Source organism: Marmota flaviventris, chromosome 19 (assembly GCF_047511675.1).
Source record: "Marmota flaviventris isolate mMarFla1 chromosome 19, mMarFla1.hap1, whole genome shotgun sequence".
Taxonomy (NCBI): domain Eukaryota; kingdom Metazoa; phylum Chordata; class Mammalia; order Rodentia; family Sciuridae; genus Marmota; species Marmota flaviventris.
The window spans coordinates 15,037,222-15,064,010 of NC_092516.1; the positions used below are offsets into that span (position 1 = coordinate 15,037,222).

General features: G+C 34.6%; 1 protein-coding gene across 1 annotated transcript in view; it reads left to right on the forward strand.

The window, feature by feature from the left end:
- Positions 1–26,789, forward strand: part of LOC114096938 (phospholipid-transporting ATPase ABCA3-like) — a 169,261-nt gene that overhangs the window by 59,524 nt on the left and 82,948 nt on the right. Inside the window, exons 7-13 of the mRNA XM_071605765.1 lie at positions 8,531–8,704; positions 12,775–12,956; positions 16,664–16,801; positions 20,949–21,066; positions 22,673–22,827; positions 25,159–25,314; positions 25,661–25,871. Coding sequence (XP_071461866.1) covers positions 8,531–8,704; positions 12,775–12,956; positions 16,664–16,801; positions 20,949–21,066; positions 22,673–22,827; positions 25,159–25,314; positions 25,661–25,871 — 1,134 coding nt within the window. The remainder of the gene's footprint in view (positions 1–8,530; positions 8,705–12,774; positions 12,957–16,663; positions 16,802–20,948; positions 21,067–22,672; positions 22,828–25,158; positions 25,315–25,660; positions 25,872–26,789) is intronic.

Here is a 26,789-nt window from a genome sequence, read left to right on the forward strand (position 1 = left end):
TAACATGCTGATTTAGATCTTTTGGATAAATACTGAGGAGTAGGATAGGTGAGTCATATGAGGATTCCATTCCTGGTTTTCCAAATGGTTGTACTAATTTGCAATCCCACCAGCAATGTAAAAGTGAACCTTTCCCCCCATATCCTCACGAGCATTTATTAATTTTTTTTGTTCTTGATAATTGCCATTCTGACTGGAGTGAGATGAAATCTTAGTGTAGTTTGATTTACATTTTCCTAATTGCTAGAGATGTGGAGCTTTTACACACACACACACACACACACACACACACACTTCTTGAACATTTGTGTTTCCTTTTGTGAAAAGTTTCTGCTTAGTTCTTTTGCCCATTTGTTGATTGGACTATTTGATGGTGCTTTGGGGGTTTGTTTGTTGCATTGAGATTTTCAAGTTCTTTGTATATTCTGGATATTAATCCCCTGTCAGTGCAGTAGCTGGCAAAGATATTCTCCCATTTTGTAGGCTCTCTCTTCACTCTTTCACTCTCTTAATCATTTCCTTTGCTGCGCAGAAGGTTTTTGTTTTTTGTTTCTGGTACCAGAGATTGAATCTAGGGCACTTAACCACTGAGCAACATCACCAGCCCTTTAAAAAAAATAATTTCTTTAGAGACAGGGTCTCACTGAGCTGCTTAGGGTCTTGCTAAGTTTATGAGGCTGGCTTTTGAACTCATGAAACTCTTGCCTAAGGCTCTCCGGCTACTGGAATTATAAGCATGTGCCATTGTGCCCAGCTGCAGTAGCGTTTTAATTTGATTCCATCACATGTATTAATTCTTGGCATTATTTTCTGAGTTTTAGGGGTCCTATTGAGAAAGTCTTTGCCTGTGCCTACATGTCAAAGTGTTGGTCCTGTACCTAATTCATGGGTCCTTGATCCATTTTGAGTTGACTTTTTTGCAAGGTGAGATATAAGGGTCTAGTTTTTTTTCCTCTACACCATTGATTAAGAAGGCTATCTTTCCCCTTTGTCAAGTATCATATGACTGTAAAAATTTGTCTTCTGTTTTATTCCATTATTCTTCATGTGAATTTTGATGCCAAATCCATGCTGTTTTTGCTACCATAGCTCTATAGTATAATTTAAGATCAGGTATTATGTATCACTTTTCTTGTTCAGATTGTTATGGCTATTCTGGGTCTCATATTTTTCCAAATGAATTTTAGAATGGTTTTTTCCTAGTTCTGTGAAGAATGTCATTGGTGTTTTGATGGGGATTGCATTGAATGGGTATATTGCTTTTGGTAGTATGGCCATTTCTTAAAATTTGTTTGTTTATTTATTTATCTATTTATGCATGGTGCTGAGAATTGAAACCAGTACCTCACATAGACTAGACAAGTGCTCTCCCAGTGACCTACAACACCAGCCCAGTATGGGTATTTTGACAATTCTGCCTGTCTAGCAACATGGTAGGTCTGAGGTTCTCTTCAATTTCTTCCTTCAGTGTTCTGTAGTTTTCATAGTAGAAATCTTTCACCTCCTTGGTTAGATTAATTCCAAGTGTTGTTTTTTTTTATGAAGGGATGGCTTTCATGATTTCTTTCTCAGTTTTATTATTATTGGAGTATAGAAAAGCTATTGATTTTTGAGTGTTGATCTTACCTCCTGCTACTTTGCTAAATTCATCTATCAGCTCTAGAAGTGTTCTGGTGGATTTGGGGGGGCCTTATAGGAATAGGATCATGTCATCAGCAAACAATGATACTTTGGCTTACTTTCTAATTTGTATCCTTTTAATTTCCTTCTCTTGCCTGATTGCCCTGGCTAGTTTTGAGAACTATATTGAATAGAAGTGGTGAGAGTGCACATCCTTTTGTTGTTTCTGATTTTAGAGGAAATGCTTTCAGTTCTTCTCCATTCAATATGGTGTTGGCTATGGGCTTGTCATATATACTCTTTATAAATGTTGAGGCAAGTTCCTTTTATCCTATTTATTCAATGTTTTTAACAAGAATGAGTGCTGAATTTTATCAGAGGTCTTTTCTACATCTATCAAGATGAAAATATGATTCTTGTTCTTGTATTTAAGTAGTGAATTACATTTATTGATTTTGCATATGTTGAAACAGTTTTACATCCCTGGGATGAAGTGCACTTGATTATGGTTTATCATTATCTTCTTAATATGTTTTTTATCTTAACTATGTTTAATTTTTCACAGTAAAATTCAGAATTCATAGATCATACAGGTTTGCAGAATTTAGCAGTACTAGAAAAAATCAAAGGATAGCCTTAAATCTCTATACATTTAGGGAATAGTGTTAATGATCAGAACTAGGCTTAAAAAGCAGACAGATATAAGCCAGTTTTTCAAATGGCAGTGTGGCCCTTTTATGCCAGGTGCAATATATAAAAGATAGCACTTATTGATTAAACCTATATGAACTTTTATTTAATAAACTTTTATAGAACATTTAGATAAGGCTTAGGAAAAACATATTTAGTTTCAGGTATATATACATATATATATACATGTATTTTCACATATATTCGGTTTATTCATGAAAAATCAAACCTGGTTAAAATTGTAAGTTATCTGTTTCTCTAACAAACAAAAATCCTAAAAGTAATGGACATCACACTTTAATATTTTATACCTCTCAAGCCTTGCACAAATTGTTACTCATCAGTGTGACTTTTTTTTAAACAGGCAGGATAGGCAGAGTAGGATATCTGGAAAAACAGACTCAATTAACATTTTAAACATTGTCCAGAGGAGAGTGAGTTCCCATAATCCTCATTAATGTTTCTCTCTTAAGGCTTTGAACTCGTGAACCTCTTGCCTAAGCCTCCCAGGCTGCTGGGATTATAGGCATGTGCGATTGCCCAACTGCAGAAGCTTTTTGGTTTGATTCCATCACATCAGTATATGTCCCCCTCTCCAAGTTATTTTCTCCTAAAATAAAATCTTGGTTAAGATAACATTGATAATTTTTCTCAGGGTCCCTTTGACCTAAAGGCCTTATTCTTTTCTAGGAGACCATCAGCAGAGCAGGTTCTGTTTTCTTTTTCTGGAAGGTACTTGCAAATGAAGTTGTTACTTTTTGGGTGAGCATGTTATCTGCACATTTAATTTACATAACAAATTTTATACCAGGAGAGGGATCAGACAGTCTGGCATATTTTTAAAAAAAGTGCCTTAAATCTTTTTCCCTTCCAGTTTGCGCACAAGGGATTGGAACACAGGTTATTGTTGTCTAAATAGTACCTCTTATCATTGTCATAATGCCATCGACTTTAAGTGTGGGTGTACAGGATAGTGGGATTCACTGTGGGGTGTGTGTGTGTGTGTGTGTGTGTGTGTGTGTATTTACATACATAGCAAAGTTATATTAGATTCATTCCACTGTTTTTCCTTTTCCTATCCCCTCTCCCTTCCCCTCATTCCCCTTTGTTATCCAATGAACTTCTGTTCTTTGCCACCCGCCTTGTTGTAGGTTGGCATCCACATATCAGAGAGAACATTAGACCTTTGATGTTTTGGGTGTATCTTATTTCATTTAGCATGATACTGTCCACATCCATCCATTTGCTGGCAAATGTCATAAAGCCATTCTTCTTTGTGGCATATGTACCACAATTTCTTTATCCATTCATCTGTTGATGGGCATCTAGGTTGGTTCCAGAGCTTAGCTATTGTGAATAGAGTTGCTGTAATCATTGATGTGACTACATCATTGTAGTATGCTGATTTTAAGTCCTTTGGGTATATACTGAGGAGTAGGATAACTAGGTCAAACAGTGGTTCCATTCCTAATTTTTTGAGAAATCTGTACTGTTTTCAGAGTGGTTATGTTATGGGCCAGGTTATATGGGCAGTGACCAAACAGACTCTGTTTTATTCTCAATTTCATTAATTTCAGCTCTGATTCTTAATATTTTTGCCTTCCATTGACCTTGAGGTTGTTTGTTCTTTTTCTAAGGGTTTGAGGTAGAGTATAAGCTTATTTATTTGGAATCTCTCTAGTTTTTTTTAATATTAGGCACTCAATCTAAAGATTTTCCTTCTTAATTCTGTTTTCATATTGTCCCAAAGAGTATGAAATGTTTTATCTTTGTTTTCATTTGTTTCTAAGAATTTATTGATTTCTTCTCTCATTTATTCTTTGATCAGTTCTTCTTTTGAAAGAATATTGTTTAATCTCAGTGGATTTTGTGGTTTCTGTTATTTTTCTTGCTGTTGATTTCTAATTTTATTCCACTATGGTCCATTAGAATGCATGAGGATTATATCAATCTTTTTGTATTTGCTAAGACTTATATTGTGACATACGATATGGTCTATTTTGGAGAATTTTCCATGAGCTGCTGAGAAGAAGGTGAATTTAGTGGTTTTGGAGTGAAATATTCTGTAGGTGTCATATTAGGTCAATTTGACTTATCCAGCCAAATAATTTTACAAGTCAAATGGACCTAAGGTTTTTCTTTTTTTTAAGTTCCAGAATTTCTCTTTGTTTTTGTAGATGTCAAGGATGGAGGGTGGCTAGGTTTGTTTGGCTAGGTTGTAAGAATTTCTCATTAGCAAACTCTCTACTGTGTAATCTTAAAGTATTCTAGTCACTTTCCAACCTCTCCTGGTGGGGGAAAGATAGGAGTGGCCTTACTGTTAGTATAAAGATAAATGTTAGTTAGTATAAAGATAAATATCTGGAGCATACTTTGATGTCTGTTACATTAATTACCACCTCTATAGGATCAATAGGGATCAATGACCAACATCAGTACAATACATAATTGTGAACTCTGGCATTCGACATTATGTAATAATCACCTCAATATGAATGGTGTATGAATTGCTTAAATTATATAATTCTGTTATTCAGTGGGATTATAGCTTCTTAAGAGAAAATAGGGTGGAGAGGTGGGAGAAAGTTTTAATATTTAAAAGAAAATGACCAGAGGAGATACAGGAAGTAGGTAGCAGATATAACCATAAACAAGAAGGAATAAAAGATTGAGAGTGATAAAGAAAAAGAGAAAGTGGAAACAAGAAAATTTGGCTGTTAGTGGGGGAAGAAAGGTGAAGAACAGGCGAAAAGGGTTCAAAACCAAGATATGAGTAAATTGGCAACTGTAAAACCTAATCAACTTGAGACCACATGTACTTGAATCCCACTTAAGATAAATCAAGGCTAACTAATAAATAAGTGTAGAATAAAGCAATTAATGTGAGGGTAAAATTATAAGAATAAATCTGTATTTTTCAAAGATGAAGAAAAAGTAGAATAAAAAAAATGGGAATATGGATAAAAGAAAGAAAATCTTGATCCTTCCTAAGTTGTCATTTTTAAATGCATTCTCTTGATATAACTGAAAAATGAGAATCTCAGCAAAGAAGTTATAATAAAGAACTAAATATACAGGCTTGAAAAACCAAAAAGAAAAAAACTGAATAGAATAAAGAGGGAGTGGAACTGAGGAAACACCAGTAGAATTTATGCAATACAAAAAAATAGAGAAACAATATTGAGAAAAAATGGATTATTTCTCAAGGATAAGGGACATTCATACATTGGAATCTCAAAAAGACAGCAGAAAAATATGTGAGACTGAAAAAATATTCAAAGCATTAATAACTAAAAATGTGCCAAAGCTGGTGGAAGGACAGACCTGTAGTCTCAGGAAGCTTAGCAAACACCAGTTGGGATAAACCTGAAGAAATTCATGTCAAGGCATATCATAGTTAAAATTCTGAAAACTAAAGACAATTAAAAAAAAACTACAAAACAGCCAGAGTAAAACCATGTGTTACTTATAGAGGAACATCATTTGTAATGACAAGTTTCTCATCTGATGCAAGAAGGAAATAGCATGTTTTCAAGTGCAAAAGAAAAGAACTACCAACTTTGAATTCTATATTCAACAAAACTGTTCTCCAGGATTGAATGGGAAATAAAGACATTCTCAGGAGATGGAAAACAAAGATAATGATTTGCTTTCATTTTTACCCTTAAAGAAGAAATAAAGCAGATTTTCTGAACAGAAAGGAAATGATAACAAAAACTTTATAACCATACGAAGAAAAGAACATTGAAAATGGGTATAAGTGGACATATTATAAAATAGGTACAAGTGGGTATATTATAGTATAGTAGTATATTATAGCATAAAAGAGTGTTATACTTTTCATGAGTTTCTTAAGTCATATGTACCACATTTTCATTATCCATTCTTCTGTTGAAGTCCATCTAGGTTGGTTCCATAGTTTAGCTATTGTGAATTGAGCTTCTATAAACATTAATGTGGCTGTGTCACTGTAGTATACTGATTTTAAGTACTTTGGGTATAAACCAAGGAGTAGGATAGCTGGGTCAAATGGTGGTTCCTTTGCACATTTTCTGAGGAATCTCCATACTGCTTTCCCTAGTGTTTGTGCCAATTTACAGTCCCACTAGCACATGTGTGAGTGTACCTTTTTCCCCACATCCTCACCAGCACTTAAGACTGCTAGTGTTCTTGATAATTGCCATTCTGACTGGAGTGAGATGAAATCTTAGTGTAGTTTTACTTTGCATTTCTGTAATTGCTAGAGATATTGAACAGTTTTTTTTTTATTTTTGATTTGTTGATTGATTGTATTCTTCTATGAAATGTGTGTTCAGTTTCTTATCTCTTTTATTAATTGTGTTATTTGTGGTTTGGGTGTTGTTTTCCGAGTTCTTTATATATTCTGGAGATCAATGCTCTATCTGAGGTGCATGTGGTAAAGATTTTCTCCCATCTGTAGGTTCTCTCTTCACATTATTGTTTCCTTTGCTGAAAAGAAGCTTTTTAGTTTGAATCCATCCTATTTATTGATTCTTGATCTTACTTCTTGCACTTTAGGGGTCTTATTAAGGGAAAACAGATCCTAAGCCAACATGAAGATTTGGACCTACTTTTTCTTATATTAGGTGCAGGGTCTCTGTTCTAGTGCCTATGTCTTGGATCCACTTTGAGTTGAGTTTCATGCAGGGTGAGAGATAGGGGTTTAATTTCATTTTGTTACATATGGATTCCATCAGATTTTGAGAGGCATAGTTAGTGTCCATGCCTCCTTTGCTTGACCTTTTAAGTTTCTCTGAGAGTCGAAGTAGCAACCACACCAACTATTTCCCTGTTATATATTTAGTTTTTCCCCATCTACTTTAGCTTTTTGCTTCAAAAACTGTAGAATGTAGGTCTTGGTGTATATCCACACACTCCTGTACAAACCTAAGAGGCTTCCACCTCTGCTTGGTATATCTGGATACCTAATTGCCATCTAGAAGGTCAGAAGTATTTAGCTGCAACACATGTGGTATGTGTGGTAGTTGGCGGCCTCTGGGGTGCACTGGCATGCCCTACATCAGCTTCTGGGTCAGCTACAGCCATCCACTGAGTCCGCTCCCTTAACACTGCATTCCCTGGAAGTGTCATTCTCTATGTTCCATTCCACCCCAGTCTTTTCGTCAGCAGTGGGAACAGAAGATGGCTTGGCAGCCTTCGGCTCACAGTAATTGCAACACACAGGTTACTCAAAGGGCCCATTTCAAAGTCATTCCCTATAATAGTTTTTGCTGGTGTCTAGGTGGGATGAAGTTGTAGAGAATTAATTGCTTTCAGAGCTGCAGAACATGGTTTCCCTAACAAGCTGAGAGAAACTGGGCATTCTCACCAAAGGCTATGTAGCTCCTGCCCCAGGTTAACTCAGTTTTACTTTCTCTTCCACTGCTGTTTCTGAAGTAAGCTTGTCACTTTGCCTCGCCCTCTTTCTAATGTTGTAACTCCTTCTCCCAGACCTGCCCTGGTGCTGCAGGTACAGATTTGGAGTTAGCAAATGCTTTCATATTTTCTGTTCCAGTAACCACAATTTCCCAGTCCTTCTAGATCAGTAACTGTCAGTATTTTGTCTCAGTGAATTCCCTCTTGTCTTCCACCTCCCTCTCAAATTGGATGTTCTCTCACTGCTTTGATTCCAAACTGTGGAAGAGTTGAGATTTGTCACTTACTTCCACTCTATCATTTTGCAAAGCTCAACACATTTACTGAGCATATATTGTATATTATATACTGGTGATAGAAAAGTGAAAAAGGAAGATAAATTTCCTCTCCTTTTAGAATTTATAGCTTAATACTCTGTTGTAGTTTAAAAAGTTGTGTCTGCCTCAGTGGTGCATACCTTCTAGGGAAGTTGAAGCAGGAGGATTGTGAGTTCAAAGCTAGCCTCAGCAACATAGCAAGGCCCTAAGCAACTCAGCAAGATCTTTTCTCTAAGTAAAATAGAAAAAAGAGCTGGGGGTGCTGGCTCAGTGGTAGAGTGCTTGCCTAGCGTGTGTGAGGCACTGAGTTCAGTCCTCAGCACCATATAAATATAGATAAATAAAATAAAGGTATAAAAAATACAAACAAACAAACAACAAGAGCTGGGGATATGGCTTCACTTAGTGCTTAAGTCCCCTGGGTTTAATCCCTGGTACCAAAACAAAAGTTTTGATTTATTATTTTTCCGATTGCCTTAAACTGATAATGTTCTCCTTGTTTGCAGCCCATTTGGCTGCTTCTGCTGGACACCTGATGTTTTTTGCCAGTTTCTTTCCATTTAACTTCATCTTTCAACACTATGGAGCCATATCTGTTAGTAACAAAGTGGCTGCCTGTCTCAGCTCAAATGTTGCACTGGCACTGGGAATTAATCTTCTGGTCAAGTTGGAAATCAAAGGTGAGTGTTGCATTACAACATTGGCCTTCCTGATTCAGTTCTTAGGAAGGTGTTGCAGTGAAGTGGTGGGTGGTAGGGACAGGAGATGAGAAGGTAAGAATATGTGTTTATTTTTCCCTGTATTCATTTATTTATTGTAAAGACAATTATGTGAACTATGAAAAAAATCAGAAGTATATAAAGTCAAAATATCCAACAGTAAACTGCCTGTTACACTCACAGATAAAATTATTTTAGAATTTCTATTCTATCATTTGCTTCCTTCCCTTGTAATATAGTCTGAACCTTTTTCAATTAAGATGTGCTTTGGGGATGGGAGAGGAGGAGAGGAGTAGGGAGGATAGGAAGGGCAGCAGAATAGAATAGACAATATGATTGATGTATGTACATTCCATGTATGTATTATATATCAAAATGCATTCTACTGTCATGTATGACTAAAAAAATAAATAAAAATTTTTAAAAAGAGATGTGCTTTGGGATGGGGTTGTGGCTCAGTGGTAGGGTGCTTGCCTAGCATGTGTAAGGCACTGAGTTCAATCCTTAGTACCACATAAAATAAATAAATGAAGGTATTGTATCTATCTACAACTAAAAAAAATATTTTAAAAAAAGATTTTCTTCATGTTTTTTACGAAGTTGTTTAATGTTCCTTTAAAATGGATAGATTAAATAACTAGTTCTCTATAAAGGCATATTTAGATAGGCTCCAGTTTTTTCTCATTAACAATAACAGTACACATGCATGAAAAATAAAAATGCTAAGCTAGGGACCCAGGATGTGGCTCATGGTAGAGTGCTTGTCTGGCATGCATGAGTCCTGGGTTTGATTCCCAGTCCAAAAAAAAAAAAGTGAAATTAAACTGGGTGCAGTGGCACTCAGCTGTACTTCCAGGTAATCAAGAGGCTGAGGTGGGAGGATCAGTTGAGGCCAAGAGTTGGAGAACAGCCTTGGCAACATAGCAAGAATCCTTCCTTAAAATTAAAACAACAACAAAAAAAGCAAAACTAAGCTATAAAAATGCTATCATAAAGTATTTATAGCTTAATTTTTATTGATATTATATATATACAGTTTATTCTCTCACCAACAGTACATGAGTTTTTCAAATCTTTTCAAATAATGCATTACACTAATCTGACAATAAAAAGCAAATGTATATATCTTATTTATTTTCTATAACTAATTTTTCTTTACTTTCTTCACTCTAGGGGTGAAGAAATTATATGTAATTTTAAGTCAAATCCAGTAGTTTATTGAGGTTCTGAATAAGTCATTTTTTAAAATTGTCTCCTCATGTATTCTTCAAGATTACTGGGATATATGTGGGAGAAGCAGGTCCTTATAGTTGGGAAGAAGCAGGTCCTCAACTCTATGTGGTATCCTCTAGATCTTTTGCCTTTGTAGTACAATGCTTAGCCCAAGCTGCTATATGGATACTGCTAACTGAAGTATGACTGAGTATGTGTGGTCCATTGACAAAACATAATAATACCCCCATCTATTCCAGAACATGGTTGTGGCCACTTTCCCAAACCTTATTCTCATCCATTTCTCTGTTTTTCACTGGCCCTCACTGAGCCTCTTTGGCCTTCACAAACACTTACATATTTCTATAACCTCTCAACGCTGCTTTGAAAGTATTAGGAGAAAGGAGCACTACTTTAGTAGTGTTAGCTACTTCTAATTGATCTATTTGGAACCTTCCTCTAGGATACCCCTAAGACAAGAAAACCTAAAACCCATGTGCTTGTCCTCTCCAGCTTACTTTCACTCTTCTCTTAGTTGAAGTGTAGAGATATGGTTTTCCTTTTATTTCTTTCTAAAATGGACCTCTTTTCCAAAATGATACTTATATTTCTATCTTCGTGGGGTGCACAATGTCAGTTAAGGAGAAATAGATTTACTAACTAATCTAGGCTCATGATAGGTGATTATTTCATATTTTTATGTCCTTTACACCATCAAATTATTTTACTTTTTCCTTTCCACCAGGTAAATAGTGATAAATCAGTGTGTTTCATTTGGGTGGAGGAAAGAATTCTTTTTTGTTACATAAAGGGATTTGAATCTTCTGTGTATTTTGTAGGTATTATAAATAATAGTCTTTAGTCTGTGGCTTATTTAACTTGCTTATGGCCTCATTTTTCTAATTTTTTTTTATTTCTTGTAATCAAAATGACCCAAATGTTTATCTAGATCTTATTCAAGAAATTCTTCCATACCCAGAGTCACAAATATAATACTACTATACTTCTAAACTTTTAAAATATTTAATTTTTATATTTGGCTTTTTGTTAAACATAGATTTAATCTTTCTGTTGTGAGATAAGAACCAACAGTGCTGGTGTTGTGGCTCAGTGGTAGAGCATTTGCCTAGCATATGTGAGGCACTGGGCTCTATTCTCAGCACCACATAAAAATAAATAAATAAATAAAATAAAGGTATTGTGTTCATCTAAAAATTTAAAAAAAGATAAGGTTTTTTAATATGAAAATCAAGCTATTACAATCATTTATTGAATAGTTTGTTCTCTACTGGTCTCTAATTCCATCTTTTTTTACATCATATTCTCATATATATATATATATATAAATCTCTTTATTTGTATCAAGTCTTAATATGTTTCTTGTCCTACCTTGCTAGTTTTCAGTTACTCTTGTTACTTTGGTTTCCACTTAGGGTCACTTTGTCTGGTTCTGTGAAAAATCCTGTTGGAATTTAGTGGGATTTTTGTAGTATTTATTGATTAATCGATTTAATTGAGGATACTTAATTTTCTCATTTGTGAACAAAACCTCCAAATGAGTAGCCAGACAGAAGAATGAAAAAAAAATACATATATATATATATATATGAAGTCATATGTATGGAGACATACATATAACTTTATTTGTGGATGATTGTATAATTCTTACTTTTTAAATGAAGCATTTAAAAGCTCACATTAATTTACCTAGATGTGATATTTCATTGGTTTGTTCTGAAAGAGGATGTGTTCTTAGTTTTAGAAAACTCTTAGTTTTCTAAATGTTATTTTCATCACAATTGCTTATTTTACATTATTTACTTATTGTTTCTTTTATAATAAATTTTATCTTTCAGGAACACCTATTGTGTGCAGGGTATAGGGTGGGAGGATTTCTCAAGTATGGAAAACTTCCTGAAGTCTGTGTTCTGTCTTTTTTCGCCCCTGCTGTGGTTTCTAAATTAGTGCTTATTGCCTCTTAGAATGGCTTTATTTTGATGATCATTTTTAATTCTACTAAATGCTTTTTTAAAAAAATACTTTTTTGTTGTCAGTAGACCTTTATTTATATGTGGTGCTGAGAATTGAATCCAGTGTCTCACACATGCTAGGCAAGTGCTCCACCCCAGCCCATAAATGCTTTTTTCTCAGACTATTTCCTTTCTCTGAAAGACATAATATTTATAGAAGTTCTTCTCAAAGTGATTGTCTACAGAAAAAAGAAAGCTAAATTTGAAGGGCAGATAAGTTTTACAGGCCATTATCATTTTTATGTCTTGCCTCTTTGAAGGAGCGGTTCATTGCAAGCCCTAATGCTTCTCCTTGTGCTATCCTGTGTCTGGAGATAGAAAAGGTAGAATAGAATACAATTTCTTGGTTTCTTTTGCTTGCTTTTTTTCCCTTTCCATCTGTGCTATAGCTAAGCAGAACTACTTTTTTTTCCTTCTGCTCTGTAATCAGTATTCATCTCTTAGTACTGTTGAATATTTTTCCAAATTTGTATATCTTCATGGTTATTTCAAAGAGAATTTAGCATGAGAAGAGTAAAGGGACAGAATCTAATAGGTTTGCTTTTCCCCTGACTCTTCTCTTATTTCTTATTTTTGTTTCAGTTATTTATTTTGTTTCAGTCATTTCTTTTTATTTTTTAAGGTTTTGATGAGAGGAGGGAGAAACCCACTGTTGTTTCAAATTTCATCTTTTTCTGAAGTGTTAATAGCAGATAAGTCACAGTGGCAAAATTTAGAAAATCAAACTTATTTCTTTGCAATTTTAATCACAGAGCATTCATCTATGATAAATATCTCTTTTTATTTCAGAGATTGGTGTTAAATGGCATAACCTTTGGAAACCAGCAAGTCTTGATGATAACCTCATCTTTGGCTATATGTTGGGAATGCTTTTACTTGATGCTTTTTTATATGGCCTTGTTACCTGGTATGTAGAAACTGTCTTTCCTGGGCAGAGTGGCGTGCCCCAACCATGGTACTTTTTCCTTCTGGTGAGTTTTAGTGTTGCAAAAGTCCATAGTCCTCATGATCCTATTGCATAATATTTGTAATCAAATAAAATGTTAAGGGCAGAATCTTCCTCAACTATATACCACCCATACTCAAATGCTAGCCCTTTCTTAATATAATCTTAAAGCTTCCTATTTGCACAACATCTTATACAGAACCTGTACATTAAAACTGTAAGTACTATAACCTTTCTGCACCCAAATGATAAGACTGCAGTTTGAGGAAACATAAAAGTCTACAAAGGGAGTTCTCATCTAAATTATCTTAGATCCTAGTGAGGAGAGGACTTTTTGTACTTCCTGTATCCTAGTTTTTCACCTCTTGCTTCCTTTCAGTAGCTGAACTACTTTACTTCGAGTAGGAAAGCATCTGCATCTTGTCCTCCACATTTCCTTACCAATACTAGGTAATATATGGTACAACGAAGAGACCTTTGGTAATAGATAGGCATTGATTGTGATGTCATTTTTCAGAATTGCATTTTGTCACTCTGTCTTGAACATTGCATTTTAACAGCTTTTGCTTCAAATTGTAGATAACTTTGCTGCAAAATACAGTCTCTGAAAGTATGCTATAACTTTCTCCATCTCACAAAGTGAACCAAGCCAAAGTGTTTTCCAGTTCTCAGAAATCTTTGCTTCTTATTCTTATTTAAATTTTTTTAATTAAGATGAAATTCACATAAATAAAACTAACCATTGAAAGAGAATAGAGGTAGTGGCACTTAGCATATTCACAGTTTACATTCACAATGTGCAACCATCATCTATACAAAATTCCATAAATTTTCATTCCACAGAAATAAAAGCCTGACCCATGAGGGAATTACCCCCATTTTTTCCTATTCCAAGCCCCTAGTAAACCACTAATCTTCTTTATCTGTGGATTGACTTCTTTGAGATATTTCATATAAATATAATCATACAGTAATTGACCTTTTGTGTCTACTTTTACTTAGCCTAATGCTTTTTAGGTTTATCCATGGTATAGCATACATCAGTATTTACAAATTCCTTTGTATGACTGAGTAATATTTCACTATGTATTTGGAGCAGTCCTTTTATCCATTCCACAATTGGTGGGCATATATGTTGTTTTCATGTCTTGTCTATTGTGAATAATGCTACTATGGATACAAATATTTGTTTGAATACCTGCTTTCAGTTCTTTTGGTTATATAGCCAGAATGGAACTGCTAGTTCTTTTGAAAACTCTATTTGATGTTTTGAGGAATTCTCTGACTGCACCATTTTATGTTCCCCAAGTGAGGTACTGGTGTTCCAGTTTCTCTACACCTTCACCAGCACTTCTTATTTTCCTTTTTTTTTCTTTTATTATAGCTATCTTCTTGGGTATAAAATAGTATCTAATTTATGTAAATTTCCATTATAACTAATAATAGTGTGATCTTTTGATATGTTGGTTGCCCATTTGTATATCTTGTTTAGAAAAACATCTATTCAACTCCTGTTCCCATTTATTAAGTTTTTTTTTTATGTATCCTGCATACTAGACCCTCATCAGATACGTGATCCGCAAATATTCTCTCCCTTTCAGTGGATTGTCTTTTCACTCAAAGTGTCCTTTAACCCAGTGTTTTGTTTTGTTGGTGCTGGGGATGGAAACCAGGGCCTCATGTGTGTGCTAGGAAAGTGCTCTACCACTGTGTCACATTCCTATCCCAAAAGTTCTTCATTTTGATGAAATTCAATTTATACATTTTTTACTTTGTTGCTTGTATATCTGGTATTATTTCTTTTTTCTTTCTTTCTTTTGACTTTATTTGGATCTTTATTAGTAGATTAACATTAAAATGAGATTTTTATTTGTTCTTTTTAATTATATCAAAATAGATTCTACTGGTATTATTTCTAAGAAGACATTGTAAATTCCAGAATCATGAAGATTTATCCTTGTGTTTTCTCCCAAGAATTTGATTGTTTTTGCTCTTATATTTAGACCATTAATTCATTTGAGTCAGTTTTTGGGTACAATGTGAGGTAGCAGTCTAGCTTCTTTTGCACATGGGTATACTGATTGCCCCTACACCACTCTCTGAAGTAACTGTTCACTTCCCTATTGAATACTGTTGGCACCCTTGATGAAAATCAGTTGTTCATATGTGTATGGGTTTATTTCTTGACCTTTAGCTTTATTCTGTTGGTAACTTTATTCCACTATGATGCTTAGTATCCATGTTGTAAGTTTTGAAATCAGAAAATGTGACTCATTCACCTTTGTTCTTCATTTTCAAGATTGTTTTGTTCATTAAGAGGTCCTTTAAAAAAGGCCCTTAAATAAAAGGTCCTTCAACTTTGAGTTGAGGATCAGGTTTTCTGTTTCTGCAAAAATGGGAGGGGAGGGGTTGGGTTGGGGAGATAGGAAGGATAGTAGAATGAAACGACATTATTATTACTTTGTGTATATATGTGACTGCATGACCAATGTGATTCTGCAACGTGTATACTCAGAAAAATGAGAAATTATATCCCATCTGATTCAAATGTATGATATGTCAAGATCATTGTACTGTCATGTGTAACTAAATTAAACAAATTTTTTAAAATGGCCATTGGAACTTTGGTAGGGATTGCACTATTGACTTAGCTAGTGTTACCATATGTAAAATATTCAATTCTCAAATTCATGAATTTTCTATTTATTTTAGTCTTCAGTTCTTTCATCAAGGCTTTATGCTTTTCAGTATATAGTCTTTTATCTCCCTGGATTAACTTTACTCCTCAGTGTTTTATTCTTGGATCCTATTTTGTAAATGGAATTAATTTTCTTTTTGAATTATTCATCCTGGTATATATTTACATGTTGATCTTATACACTGTATTTTTACTGAGTTTGTTAGCTCCTATAGTAGTATTAGAATTTTTTGCATATAAGATCATGCTATCTTTAAATAGTTTTACCTCTTTCAATTTGGATGGATTTTATTTATTTTCTTCTTGCTTCGTTGCTCTGGCTACAACTTCCAGTACAATGGTAAATATCAGGTATGAAAGCAGTTACTGTTCTCTTGTTCCTAATTTTAAAGGGAAAACTTTAAATCTTATACCATTGAGTATTATGTTACTATAGGTTTCTTTTGTGTTTTTCATAAATGCCCTTTATTATTTTAAGAAAATTTTCTTCTTTCGGTTCCTGGTTTTCTGGGTATTTTTATTATGTATCAGTTGAAATGATTGCATGGCATTTTGTTTTCATTTTGTTCTGTTAGTGTGGTGTATTAGATTGATTTATTTTTGTAGGTTGGAATCATTCCTGCATCCCTGGGATAAATATCACTTTGTAATGGAGTGTAATCATTTTAATAGGCTACTGGATTCAGCTTGCTGGTATTTTGTTGAAGATTTTTACATCTATGTTCATAAGTATCTTAAAAATCCTTTCTGGGTTTTTCCTTTCTTGTGTTGTCTTTTTATGACTTTGATGTCAGAATGATGCTTATCTCGTAGACTCAGTTAAGAAGTGTTCCCTCTTAATATTTTTGGAAGGGCTGGAAAAATTGTTAATTCCTCTTTAAATATTTAGCATAATTCACCAATGAAACCATAGAGTTCTGGACTTTTCTTTGTAGGGATATTATTGATCATTTTATTTTTTATAAGTCTGTTCAGATAGAGGGCTTCATTTCTTAATGCTCATTTATGTGATTACATCTTAACTTTCTTTGTAGCGCTCATACTGGTTTGGAAAACCGAGAATTATAGAGGAAAAAAACATTGAAAGCCATGGAGGAACTCAGAGAAGCAACAATTTTGAGGCTGAACCTATTAATTTGGTAGCAGGTATACAGATCAAACATTTGCATAAGGTATTATTTCAAAGATCTCTTTTTCCTTCAGGTATTGAAAGCCAAATACTGCACATTGGGATTTAATGTTTAATTTGAGTCATCCTCAGTGTAGTTCTGCTCTCAGAGGCAAAGCTTGGTTGAAACAATGATTATTATATAACTTACATTTACATTATTATATAAATGTAGATACATTTTGTCTTATTTGTATCTCTGTTGGGCATTTCTTTGACTGTTTTCTGGTGGTCTTGGCAACAGCCATTTATTTTGTAATTTATGTGAATAAAATAAACTTGGTGCAATAGTAACATTGAGGTGTGGTGGGAGAGTATGAAACTATTTCATCTTCTTTTTCAAAGGATATTTTCATTGGTTATAGAATTTTAGGTTAAAGATGTTTCTCCACTGTCTTTCCAAATGGATTGTTTCTAATGAAAAATATTTTATAGTCCTTATTTTTTCCCCCTAACATATATGTTTTTGTGGCACCTTTCAAAACACTTACCACTGGTTTTATGCAATGTGGTTGGATTTTCTTTGGAAGTAGTTTCCTTGTCCTTTGGGTCTTTTGATCTTGAATCTATACTCTTTTGGGGTACTGGGCATTTTTGTATTTCATTAAATACTCTTGATCTTTATTTATAGAAACAGTGAAATTACTTGGAAACAGCTTGATTCTTCATGTCTGATTTGCTTAATCTACAGTAAATTATTCCTCAGTTTTGAGGCAAAACCTTTTTTTGGAATCTACCTAGTACCCTGTTAATCCTGCAATTTTACAGTCTGGCTGGCATAATAAGCACCATTTTCTGGCCCTATGAAGGTATCAAAGACTGTTCCCTCTAATCTTCTTTGTCCAGCAGCTAGTTTCCTCATGAATAAATGAATAGCCACTCCAGACCCATGTCAATTAATTAGTGATTTATTGCAATGGAAAGGGGCAGGATTATGTATAGGTTTCTGGTTTGTTTGTACATCTAGGTGAATTTGGAGGCCATTTACTGAGTTAGTACTGTTGAAGAGTATATTTTGAGAGGATAATTATGATATTATATATTGAAATATAGATGAGAGTAGATACTTCAGATTTTTAGATGTTAGTTTGAGATATTTATCAAATACTTATTTATGTTTTTGAGGGGTATTTAGAGATGCAGAGCTACATGTTAGAGGAGAGATGGTGACTGAAACACGTTATAATACCCTCAGCATCTATATAAGTATGTAATTGAATTTATGGAAGACAATTAATTTGGCTAGAGCATTGGTTTTCAACTGTGATGATGTCCCCCCTCCAACCCTGAGGACATTTGACAAAATCTACAGCTATTTTGGTTTACAACCAGGGAAGGGGAAAGGTGCATAAATGAGTAATATTGGCATCTAGAAAGTATAGACAAGAGTGCTACAAAACAGTCTGTAAGGCACAGGACATCCCACTGCAGCAAAGGATTTTTTTAATATTTACTTTTTGGTTTTAGGTGGACACAATATCTTTATTTTATTTTTATGTGGTGCTGAGAATCGAACCCAGTGCCTCACACATGCCAGGCAAGCGCGCTACCACTTGAGCCACATCCCCAGCCCCAGCAAAGGATTTTTTAGCCCAAAATGTCAGTGATACTACTCTTGAGAAACCTAAGCTTAAGGAGGTGTACTATCCTGGAGGTTTCTTGTCAATTTGGTAATACTACCACCTCTTACTAAGGTTTTTTTTATTGTGAGGCCTCCAGCACCTTACCAGGGTAATTTTTCTTGTGTAAGAGGGGATAAGCCACCTGAGAAAATAAAGTCTGAAATAATTAGTGAAAAAATAAGACAAAGTCAGAATTAGTTTTAAAAAGCATGGAGCATCTGATAGATTCAGTCCACACAGGAGCTGGAGCTGAACAACTAAAAAATGGCTCCCACGGTTTATTTAAGGGGGTACATCAAAGGCAGGGATAAGATTTCAGGGGTGGAGTCTTGATTCATAATGTCTTGCAGTCAACATATTGATTGGCTCTTGGGAAGCTCTACCCATCTCTGGGAGTCTGTGTGACTAGGTGGCAACAGCAGTTTACACCATCTCTGATGCTGTGTGGGACCTTTTTGGCAGAGTCAAATAGAAATTCACATAAATATGGACAATCTTAACCAGCAGGATTGCCATTGGAAGTTCCCCTGATACCAGATTTTACTATTCACTGGCTTCAGTGCTGAAAAGGTCCACACACAGTCCCTGGATGCCTCTCAACAGATTCTCCTACATTGAAAAAGAGAACCCAAGAGCTGCCTTCTCCAGAATTACCTTCCCTCATTGCTTTCTGGTTAGGATTTGTCAGTAAATATACTTACAGACGTATTAGACAGGCAGATTTTTAGGTTCATTTAGTTGAATTCTTGAAAATCATGAGCTTTTCGGATTCTAGGCTGACATGGGTTTTTTTTTTCCTCCTGATTTATTGAGGTATAATTGGCCTACCAAAAAAGTTCACAAAATTAATTGTACAATTTTACAAGTTTGGACCTGTGTCTACAATTGTGTTATTATCACCACAATCCAGTTAGTAAGCATATTAAAAAATTTCCTTGTGTCCCTTTGAGTTTTATTTTTCCTTGTTTTTGTGGTAAGAACACTTAACATGAGATCTTTCTTCTTAATACTTTTTTTGTTGGGGGGAGGATATGGGGATTGAACTCAGGGCAGTTGACTACTGAGCAACATCTCCAGCCCTGTTTTATATTTTATTTAGAGACAGGGTCTCACTGAGCTGCTTAGTGCTTTGCTTTTGCTGAGGCTGGCTTTGGCGATCCTCCCACTTCAACCTCCTGAGCTGCTGGGATTATAGGAGTGCACCACTGCACCCAGCCTTAATACATTTTTAAGTGCATGATATCTTAATGTTAACAACAGGCACTATATTGTAAAGCAGATCCCTGAAAGTTACTTATTTCATACAACTGTAGCTTTATACCCATTGAACAACTTCTTCCTATATTCCCCTCTCCTTAGCCCTGATAACTACCAGTCTATTGTCTGTATTTGTGTATTTATTACTATTTTAGGAGCCTCCTGGTAGAGCAGTCATGAGGTATTTGTTTCTCTTTGACAGTCTTATTTCTATTAGCATAATGTTTTTCAGGTCTGTCCATGTTTTTGCATATGGAAAATTTCCTTCTTTTTAAGATTGAATAATGTTCCATTATATGATACCACATTTCTTTATCATTCATTTGTCAAAAAGTGTTGCTTCCATATCTAAGCTATTATAAATAATGCTGCAGTGATTGTGCACATGTATTTGCAGTGAATGTAGTAATTTAGCTATCTCTTTGAGATCCTGGTTTTAATTCCCAGAGGTCAGTTAATTTGGGTCACATGATAGATCTATTTTAATTTCTTTTAGGAACCTGCAAACTATTTTCCACAGTGGCTAGACTTTACATTCCCATTGAAAGTAAATAATTCCAGTGTTTTCCAAAAACTTGCCAACATTTGTTATTTGTGTGTATGTGTGTGTATGTATGTGTGTGTGTGTTATATTAGCCATCCTAACAGGTATAAGGTAATGTCTCATTGTAGCTGTGATTTGCATTGTCCTTATGGTTAGTGATATTGAGTGACTTTTTATACATCTGATGGCCATTTTTGTGTCTTCTTTGGAGAAATGTCTATTTTAGTTCTTTACCCATATTTAATTGAGTCCTTTGTATTCTTTTAATTGTTGCTTTATATAAGTTCTTTATAGTTTGGGGGAATTAACCCCTTATTAATAGTTTGCCTTTTCACCCTGAAGTTTCCTTTGCTTTGCAGAAGCTTCCTGATTTGATGCAATCCCATGTGTCTATTTTTGCTTTTGTTGCTTTACTTTCAGGATCATATCCAAAAATAATTCCTGATAACCAGCATCAAGGAGGTTTTCTCTAGGAATTTTAGAGTTTCAGATTTAATATGTAGATCTTTAATCCATTTTGAGTTGATTTCTGTGTATGGTGTAACAAAGGGTCCATTTCATTCTTCTGAAGTTAATTCACCTAAAAATATTGTTCCTAGTTCACAACATCATCCTTTATTGGTAACATGAGTTTGATGATATTTAATGTTTCTTTGAAGGATAGGGGTTGTGTTTAACTTTAAAAAGTGATAGTGATAGATGACATTATTATTTCTTTTATCCCATAGGAATTCAGTGGCAAAGCAGCAGTAAAGGATTTGTCTTTGAATGTATATGAGGGGCAGGTCACTATTCTTCTGGGACATAATGGAGCAGGAAAGACCACAGCTTTGTCTGTTCTTACAGGTATGTATTCACCTCTATCCAGAGTAAAGGTCAGATTCCATCTGAGTGAACATCATTGAAAGAATTGATTGAAAGTGTTTGGTTCATCCACTTGTTCTGTGATGAGCCAAAGAGAGGGGCTATGGCAACTGCCTTTCCAAATCACCATCTCACTGGCCCCCAGATGACTAGCGTATGCAGTGTCCCTTCGGCACTGAGAATCCTGTCCTCTGTGTATCCTCTGGGAAAGTCGGAGTGTTGGATACATGATCCAACTCTTTTCCCTTAGATAAGCTTGTAAATGCAGTGTTTCATCTGCTCATTCTGTGCTGAAGTTGGGGAGGGGCTGTGGTGACTGCCAGCCAGCTGTTGTCTCCTGCCCAGGTTGTAGCAGCTTGTCCATTTGCCTTTAAAAATACCCCCCACCTATCCATCTTGAGAGAGTTCCAGCTTAGTTGAAACAAAGCAAAGACTTTTGCTCAGTCCTTCAGCAATCCTCAGCTGGGCAAAATAAATTAACATAGTTCCCTTAGAACTAGGTCTCCCGTGTGTGGTCTTTCCAGAACCTGGAACCCTTATCAGGAATGCAGACTGCTGTCTTTGAGATTACTACCAAGCAGGGAGGGCAAGAAGAAATTTAAAGGAGAAATTTTATCATGTTTCAGTCACCTTTTTCTTGAGTTTCTTTGGTTGCTGTAAACCTTTTATTTTCTGGAGTTCTGAACAAAGTTGTTTGTTTGGGAGGGCTCTGGCTTTTATTTTTCGGTAGAGAAACAGGTACTTAGACTTCCTTGAGCTGTCATTTTTATTCTTAAAAATGCAAGAGTTTGTGTAATGATATGGGAAGGAATGAACCTAATGACAACAAAGTTCTAAATTCTGTACACCTGTACACAAGCTTATTATTAATTATTAATAAAAGTGAATATTTCATTAATGTTACTGTGTAACATGATAGTTTGCATTTTGCTCTTCAGAAGATAATTTCATACTAAAATTTCCTTATGCTTATGTCATCCATATAGTTTCTAACAGGCATATTTTCATGTCTTTCAATGTCCATGTAGTGTCTTTCATATTCATATACTGTAGTTATTTTCTTTTTGTTGAGCATTTGTCTTCTTTCAAATTAGTTATCTAAGGATAGGCATCTTTGAATACAGTTTTCTACTTTGGAGTATATTTTAAATATAATTTTTAAAAGTGTATTTTAGTAGTATTTTTAAGTAGGATAAATGAATTAAATGACAAATGTCACACTTCCCAATCTTTATGTTTTTTTCATAGTATCTACATAGTACTTAATATGATTGACAGAGGTTATTATCTGATTGCAGTATTCATATATTAGAATGTAACAAATTATTTTTGTTATCAAACATATCCCATGCCCTTTGCAGAAAGTTAGTATACATAAACAAAAGAGAAAGAAAATTAAGAGAGCTAATTCCATCACCCTCATATAACTTTGTATATTTTTCTGAACTATTCCTCTGCAGGAAATAGTGCTAATTCTCTTAGTAATTCACAAATAGATTATGAATGTGGGGAACTAATTTGCAATGTGTTAATCATATTCTCTCAACAAAGCTTATTAGCTTTTTGTATGTCTTCTACATAATTCTAGGTCGTTATCCTCCTACCAGAGGAGAGGCCTTTGTTAATGGACTTGACATTTCAGATAACATGATTGAAATTCGAAAAAACTTGGGCTTCTGCCCACAGAATGACTTGTTATTTAAAGATTTGACACTAGCGGAACACCTTTTTTTCTACTCTGTGGTGAGTCAGAGATATATTTTATAAAACTATGTGATAAATTTGATTTTTTTCTCTTAATATGTAGATCTATTATTTGATTTATTTTAACTGTTACATAAAAACATTAAAATTACACATTGTGATGTTTTAATACATGTATGTTGTGCAATGTTTAAATTGGGCTAAACATACTTCTTTCTAGTAAAAACATTCAAAATCCTTTTTTCTAGCTTTGTAATATATATAGTAGATTATCATTATCTATAGTCACCCTACTGCACACCAGAATTTATGATTCCATTCTAACTAAATTTAATGCTCATTGATCAACCCCTTCCTATTCCTCCCTCTCCTTCTACTCTCCTCAACTTCTGGAGCCACCATTCTACTCTCAACTTCCATGAAATCAACTTTCTACATGTGAATAAGATCACATAGTACTTGTCTTTCTGTGCCTGGCTGAGTTCACGTAACAAAATGATTTCCCTTTTTATCCACAAATAATAAGACTTCTTTTCTTTTTTTTGTTTTGGTGATTGAACTCGGGGTGCTTTACCTCTAAGCTACATCTTATAGACCTTTCTATTTTTTATTTTGAGACAGGGTCTCACTAAGTTGCCGAAGGTCTAAGTTGTCAAGGCTGTTCTTGAACTTTAGATCCTCCTGCCTCAGCCTCCCAAGTTGCTGGAATTACTGGAGTGCACCACCAAGCCTGGCAGAATTTCATTATTTTTATGGCTAAGAAGTATTCCATTGTGTATTTGGGCCACACTTTTTATTTCTTATTTAAAGGACACTTAGGTTGTTTCCATTTCTTGGCTGATATGAATCTTGCTATCATAAACATGGAAGTGTAGATGTTAAACTGTTAGAAGTTAGCACATTTAACAAACACTGCAATCAGATACAGAGCAGTTTCATCACCCCAAAACAATCCCACATGCTATTCCTTTGTTGTCATCCCTTCCCCTGCTTGTACCCATTCATCTATCCTTCACCACTGCACTTTAACTCTTTGAGAATACAATGCCATATGTAACATTTGAGATTGGCTTCTTTTACTGAGTAACTGCTTTTAAATTTCATCCATACTGTTATATGTATGTATGGTTTGTTTCTTTTAATTGTTGAGTAGTGTTTGATATTTGGTCTGCCAAGGTATAGCAATTTAAAGACAAATTGGATGATTTCTAGCTGTTGGTGATTATGACTAAAGTTGTTTTGTTTTTAATGTAGAACATAATTTTTTATTTTTCTCAGAGTAGGATTACTGAATCATATGAAAAGTCCATGTTAACTTTGTAAGAAACTGCCAAATTGTTTTCTGTGGTGGCTGCATCATTTGCAACCCCACCAGCAATGTATGAGAATTCCAGTTGCACCACATTAGACAACATTTACTATTGTTAATACCATATCTGTATGATGATATCTAATTATGATTTTCATTTTCATTTAATGAATGTCTAATCTTGTTGATATATCTTTTATGTGCTTATTAGATGTCCTTGTGTTCTTTTCTTAATTTTCTTTTAGTTGTAGATGGACACAATACCTTTATTTTATTTGTTTATTTTTATGTGGTGCCGGGGATCAAACCCAGTGCCTCACACATGCTAGGTAAGTGCTCTACCGCTGAGGCACAATTCTGGCCCCCTGTATTCTCTTTTATATATAATGTTTATTCATGACTTTTGTCCATATTTAAATTTGTGTTAGTTATTTTCTTATTGTTGAATTTCTCTGAATTTTTAAATATATTTTGTATATATGTTGCTTTTCATCTTGAATCAATGGTAGATAAAAAGGTGTGTAGGTTTACTCCAGTACACCTTGGAAGCCAAAGATGTTTTCTTTCCTCACTCTGTTGATGAACTTCAGATGTCTTTCTAAGTTCTGGGAATTCTTTTTTTTTTTTTTCATTTTGTTTTGTTTTCTGCACTGGGGATTGAACCCAGGGCCTTGCCTGTACTATCATCACATACTCTACCACTGAACTACATCCCAGGCTTTGAAAATTCTTGTTTTAGGGACTCTTCTTTAGATATAAATAGAGGCAAATAAAAGAAGATGCTATTTTTATTGATGTTAGGATAAAACTAGGGCCTGATATGGTGATACATGCCTATAATTCCAGCTACTCCAGAGGCTGAAGCAGGAGGACCGTGAGTTCAAGAACAGCCTGAGCAATATAGTGAGACCCTGTCTCAAAGAAAAGAAAGAAATGGTGTAAAATGTTTCTAGGGATATATCTGCAAGAAATTTCTATAAAACTGTAAGAAAAGTTAATGATCTGAGAACTTTCTAGGATAAAATTGGATGCACAATATAAATTCTGGTTCTTCTTTTTAGATAAAAGGAATGCCACGAAACATGCATACTTTGGAAATTGACCATATGCTGTCTATTTTTGACCTGCTAGAAAATCAACATGCATTTTCATGCTCACTGAGTGAAGGAGCGAAGCGCAAACTCTCCGTCATTATAGCACTTATAGGGGGCTCTAAGGTATTAAAGAAGGAAGATAAGTGGGGGGAGCACACAAAGTGGGAGGTAAGTGGCAGACTAAATATGCATTCCTGCCAACTGGCATAGAAAATCCAGCTGCATAAGACCTGAGAAATATTATGAATCTAAAAGGAAACCTCTCAATGATAATCAGAAAGGGTTTATATTATTAGCTCAGCTGTTATCCCTTGGTTTGGGATTATTATTATTTTCCTAAAGTTTATCTCTATTTTGGTCTAGATTTTGTATCTTAGTTTAAATATATTCCCCTCAAATAGTATGTAAAACCCACAGGTGGCATAGCATCAGTTATCAATGATCATGGAATTGTTCTCCTGGCCTTTAGGTGATCATACTTGATGAACCATCATCTGGCATGGACCCAGTCTCAAAGAGGCTCACCTGGAATCTCCTTATGCAGTATAAACACAATCGTACCATCTTAGTGACCACCCCCTACATGGATGAAGCTGACACCCTGGGTGACCGCATTGCCATCCTGGCCATGGGCACTCTGCAGTGCTGTGGCTCTTCTGTGTTCCTGAAACAAATATATGGTCTCTCTCCATTTGATCATTCTTAGGATATTGACACCTTAATAATATTATTTTAATATTATTTTAATTATATTTTATCTGTATACCCCAAATTTTAATGATCTTCTGTTGTACAAATTAAGCCTCAAGAATTATAATTATTTTTAAGGTCCTTTGCAATATTAATACTCCTTACTTGTTTTCAACACATACTTTCAGTAAATATTTGTATCAGCTTGTACAGGTCATGCTTATTTGTCCCTTTTTATACCTATTGACATTTTGTCTCTGGAATGCAATTATGTATTCAAATAGATTTATATGACTGATGAGGAGAGAAAGTAGAGAAACTAGACATCTCTGATCTTAGTTTCTCAATTGCCAAACCACTATCAACATTTCAGTATGTGGCCAGTAATATATTGTCTGTAATCCTAGTGACATGGGAGGCTAGGGCAGGAGGATCACAAGTTTGAGGCCAGCTTCAGCAACTTAGCAAGACCTTGTCTCAAAAAATTAAAAGGACTGGGAGTGTACCTGTATGATAAAGTACCCCTAGGTTCAGTCTGTAATGCCAAATAGAAAAGAAAAACATGCAAGAGAGAAAGACAAATCTGCATTATGGTGAGATGATGCTAAAATATACAGACAGTAAGAATGTAGTACAGAATAAAAATCATAATCATATAAGTGAAATAAAGCAGTTCTTGACTTTGATAAGTATACAGCTTTGACAGGAGATAAAATTGTTACATTAAACAATGTATTGTTGGATAAAATTATAGAAATTTGATTCCAAAATAAGATAATGTGAATATAAATGAAGATAATTAAGGGTGAATTATTTTGAACTTTTATTTAATATTTGAGGTTCATTCAGCTCACAATTATCTCTTTTATTCTGGTTATCATGCTTTCTACTTTGTATATCTTATATGA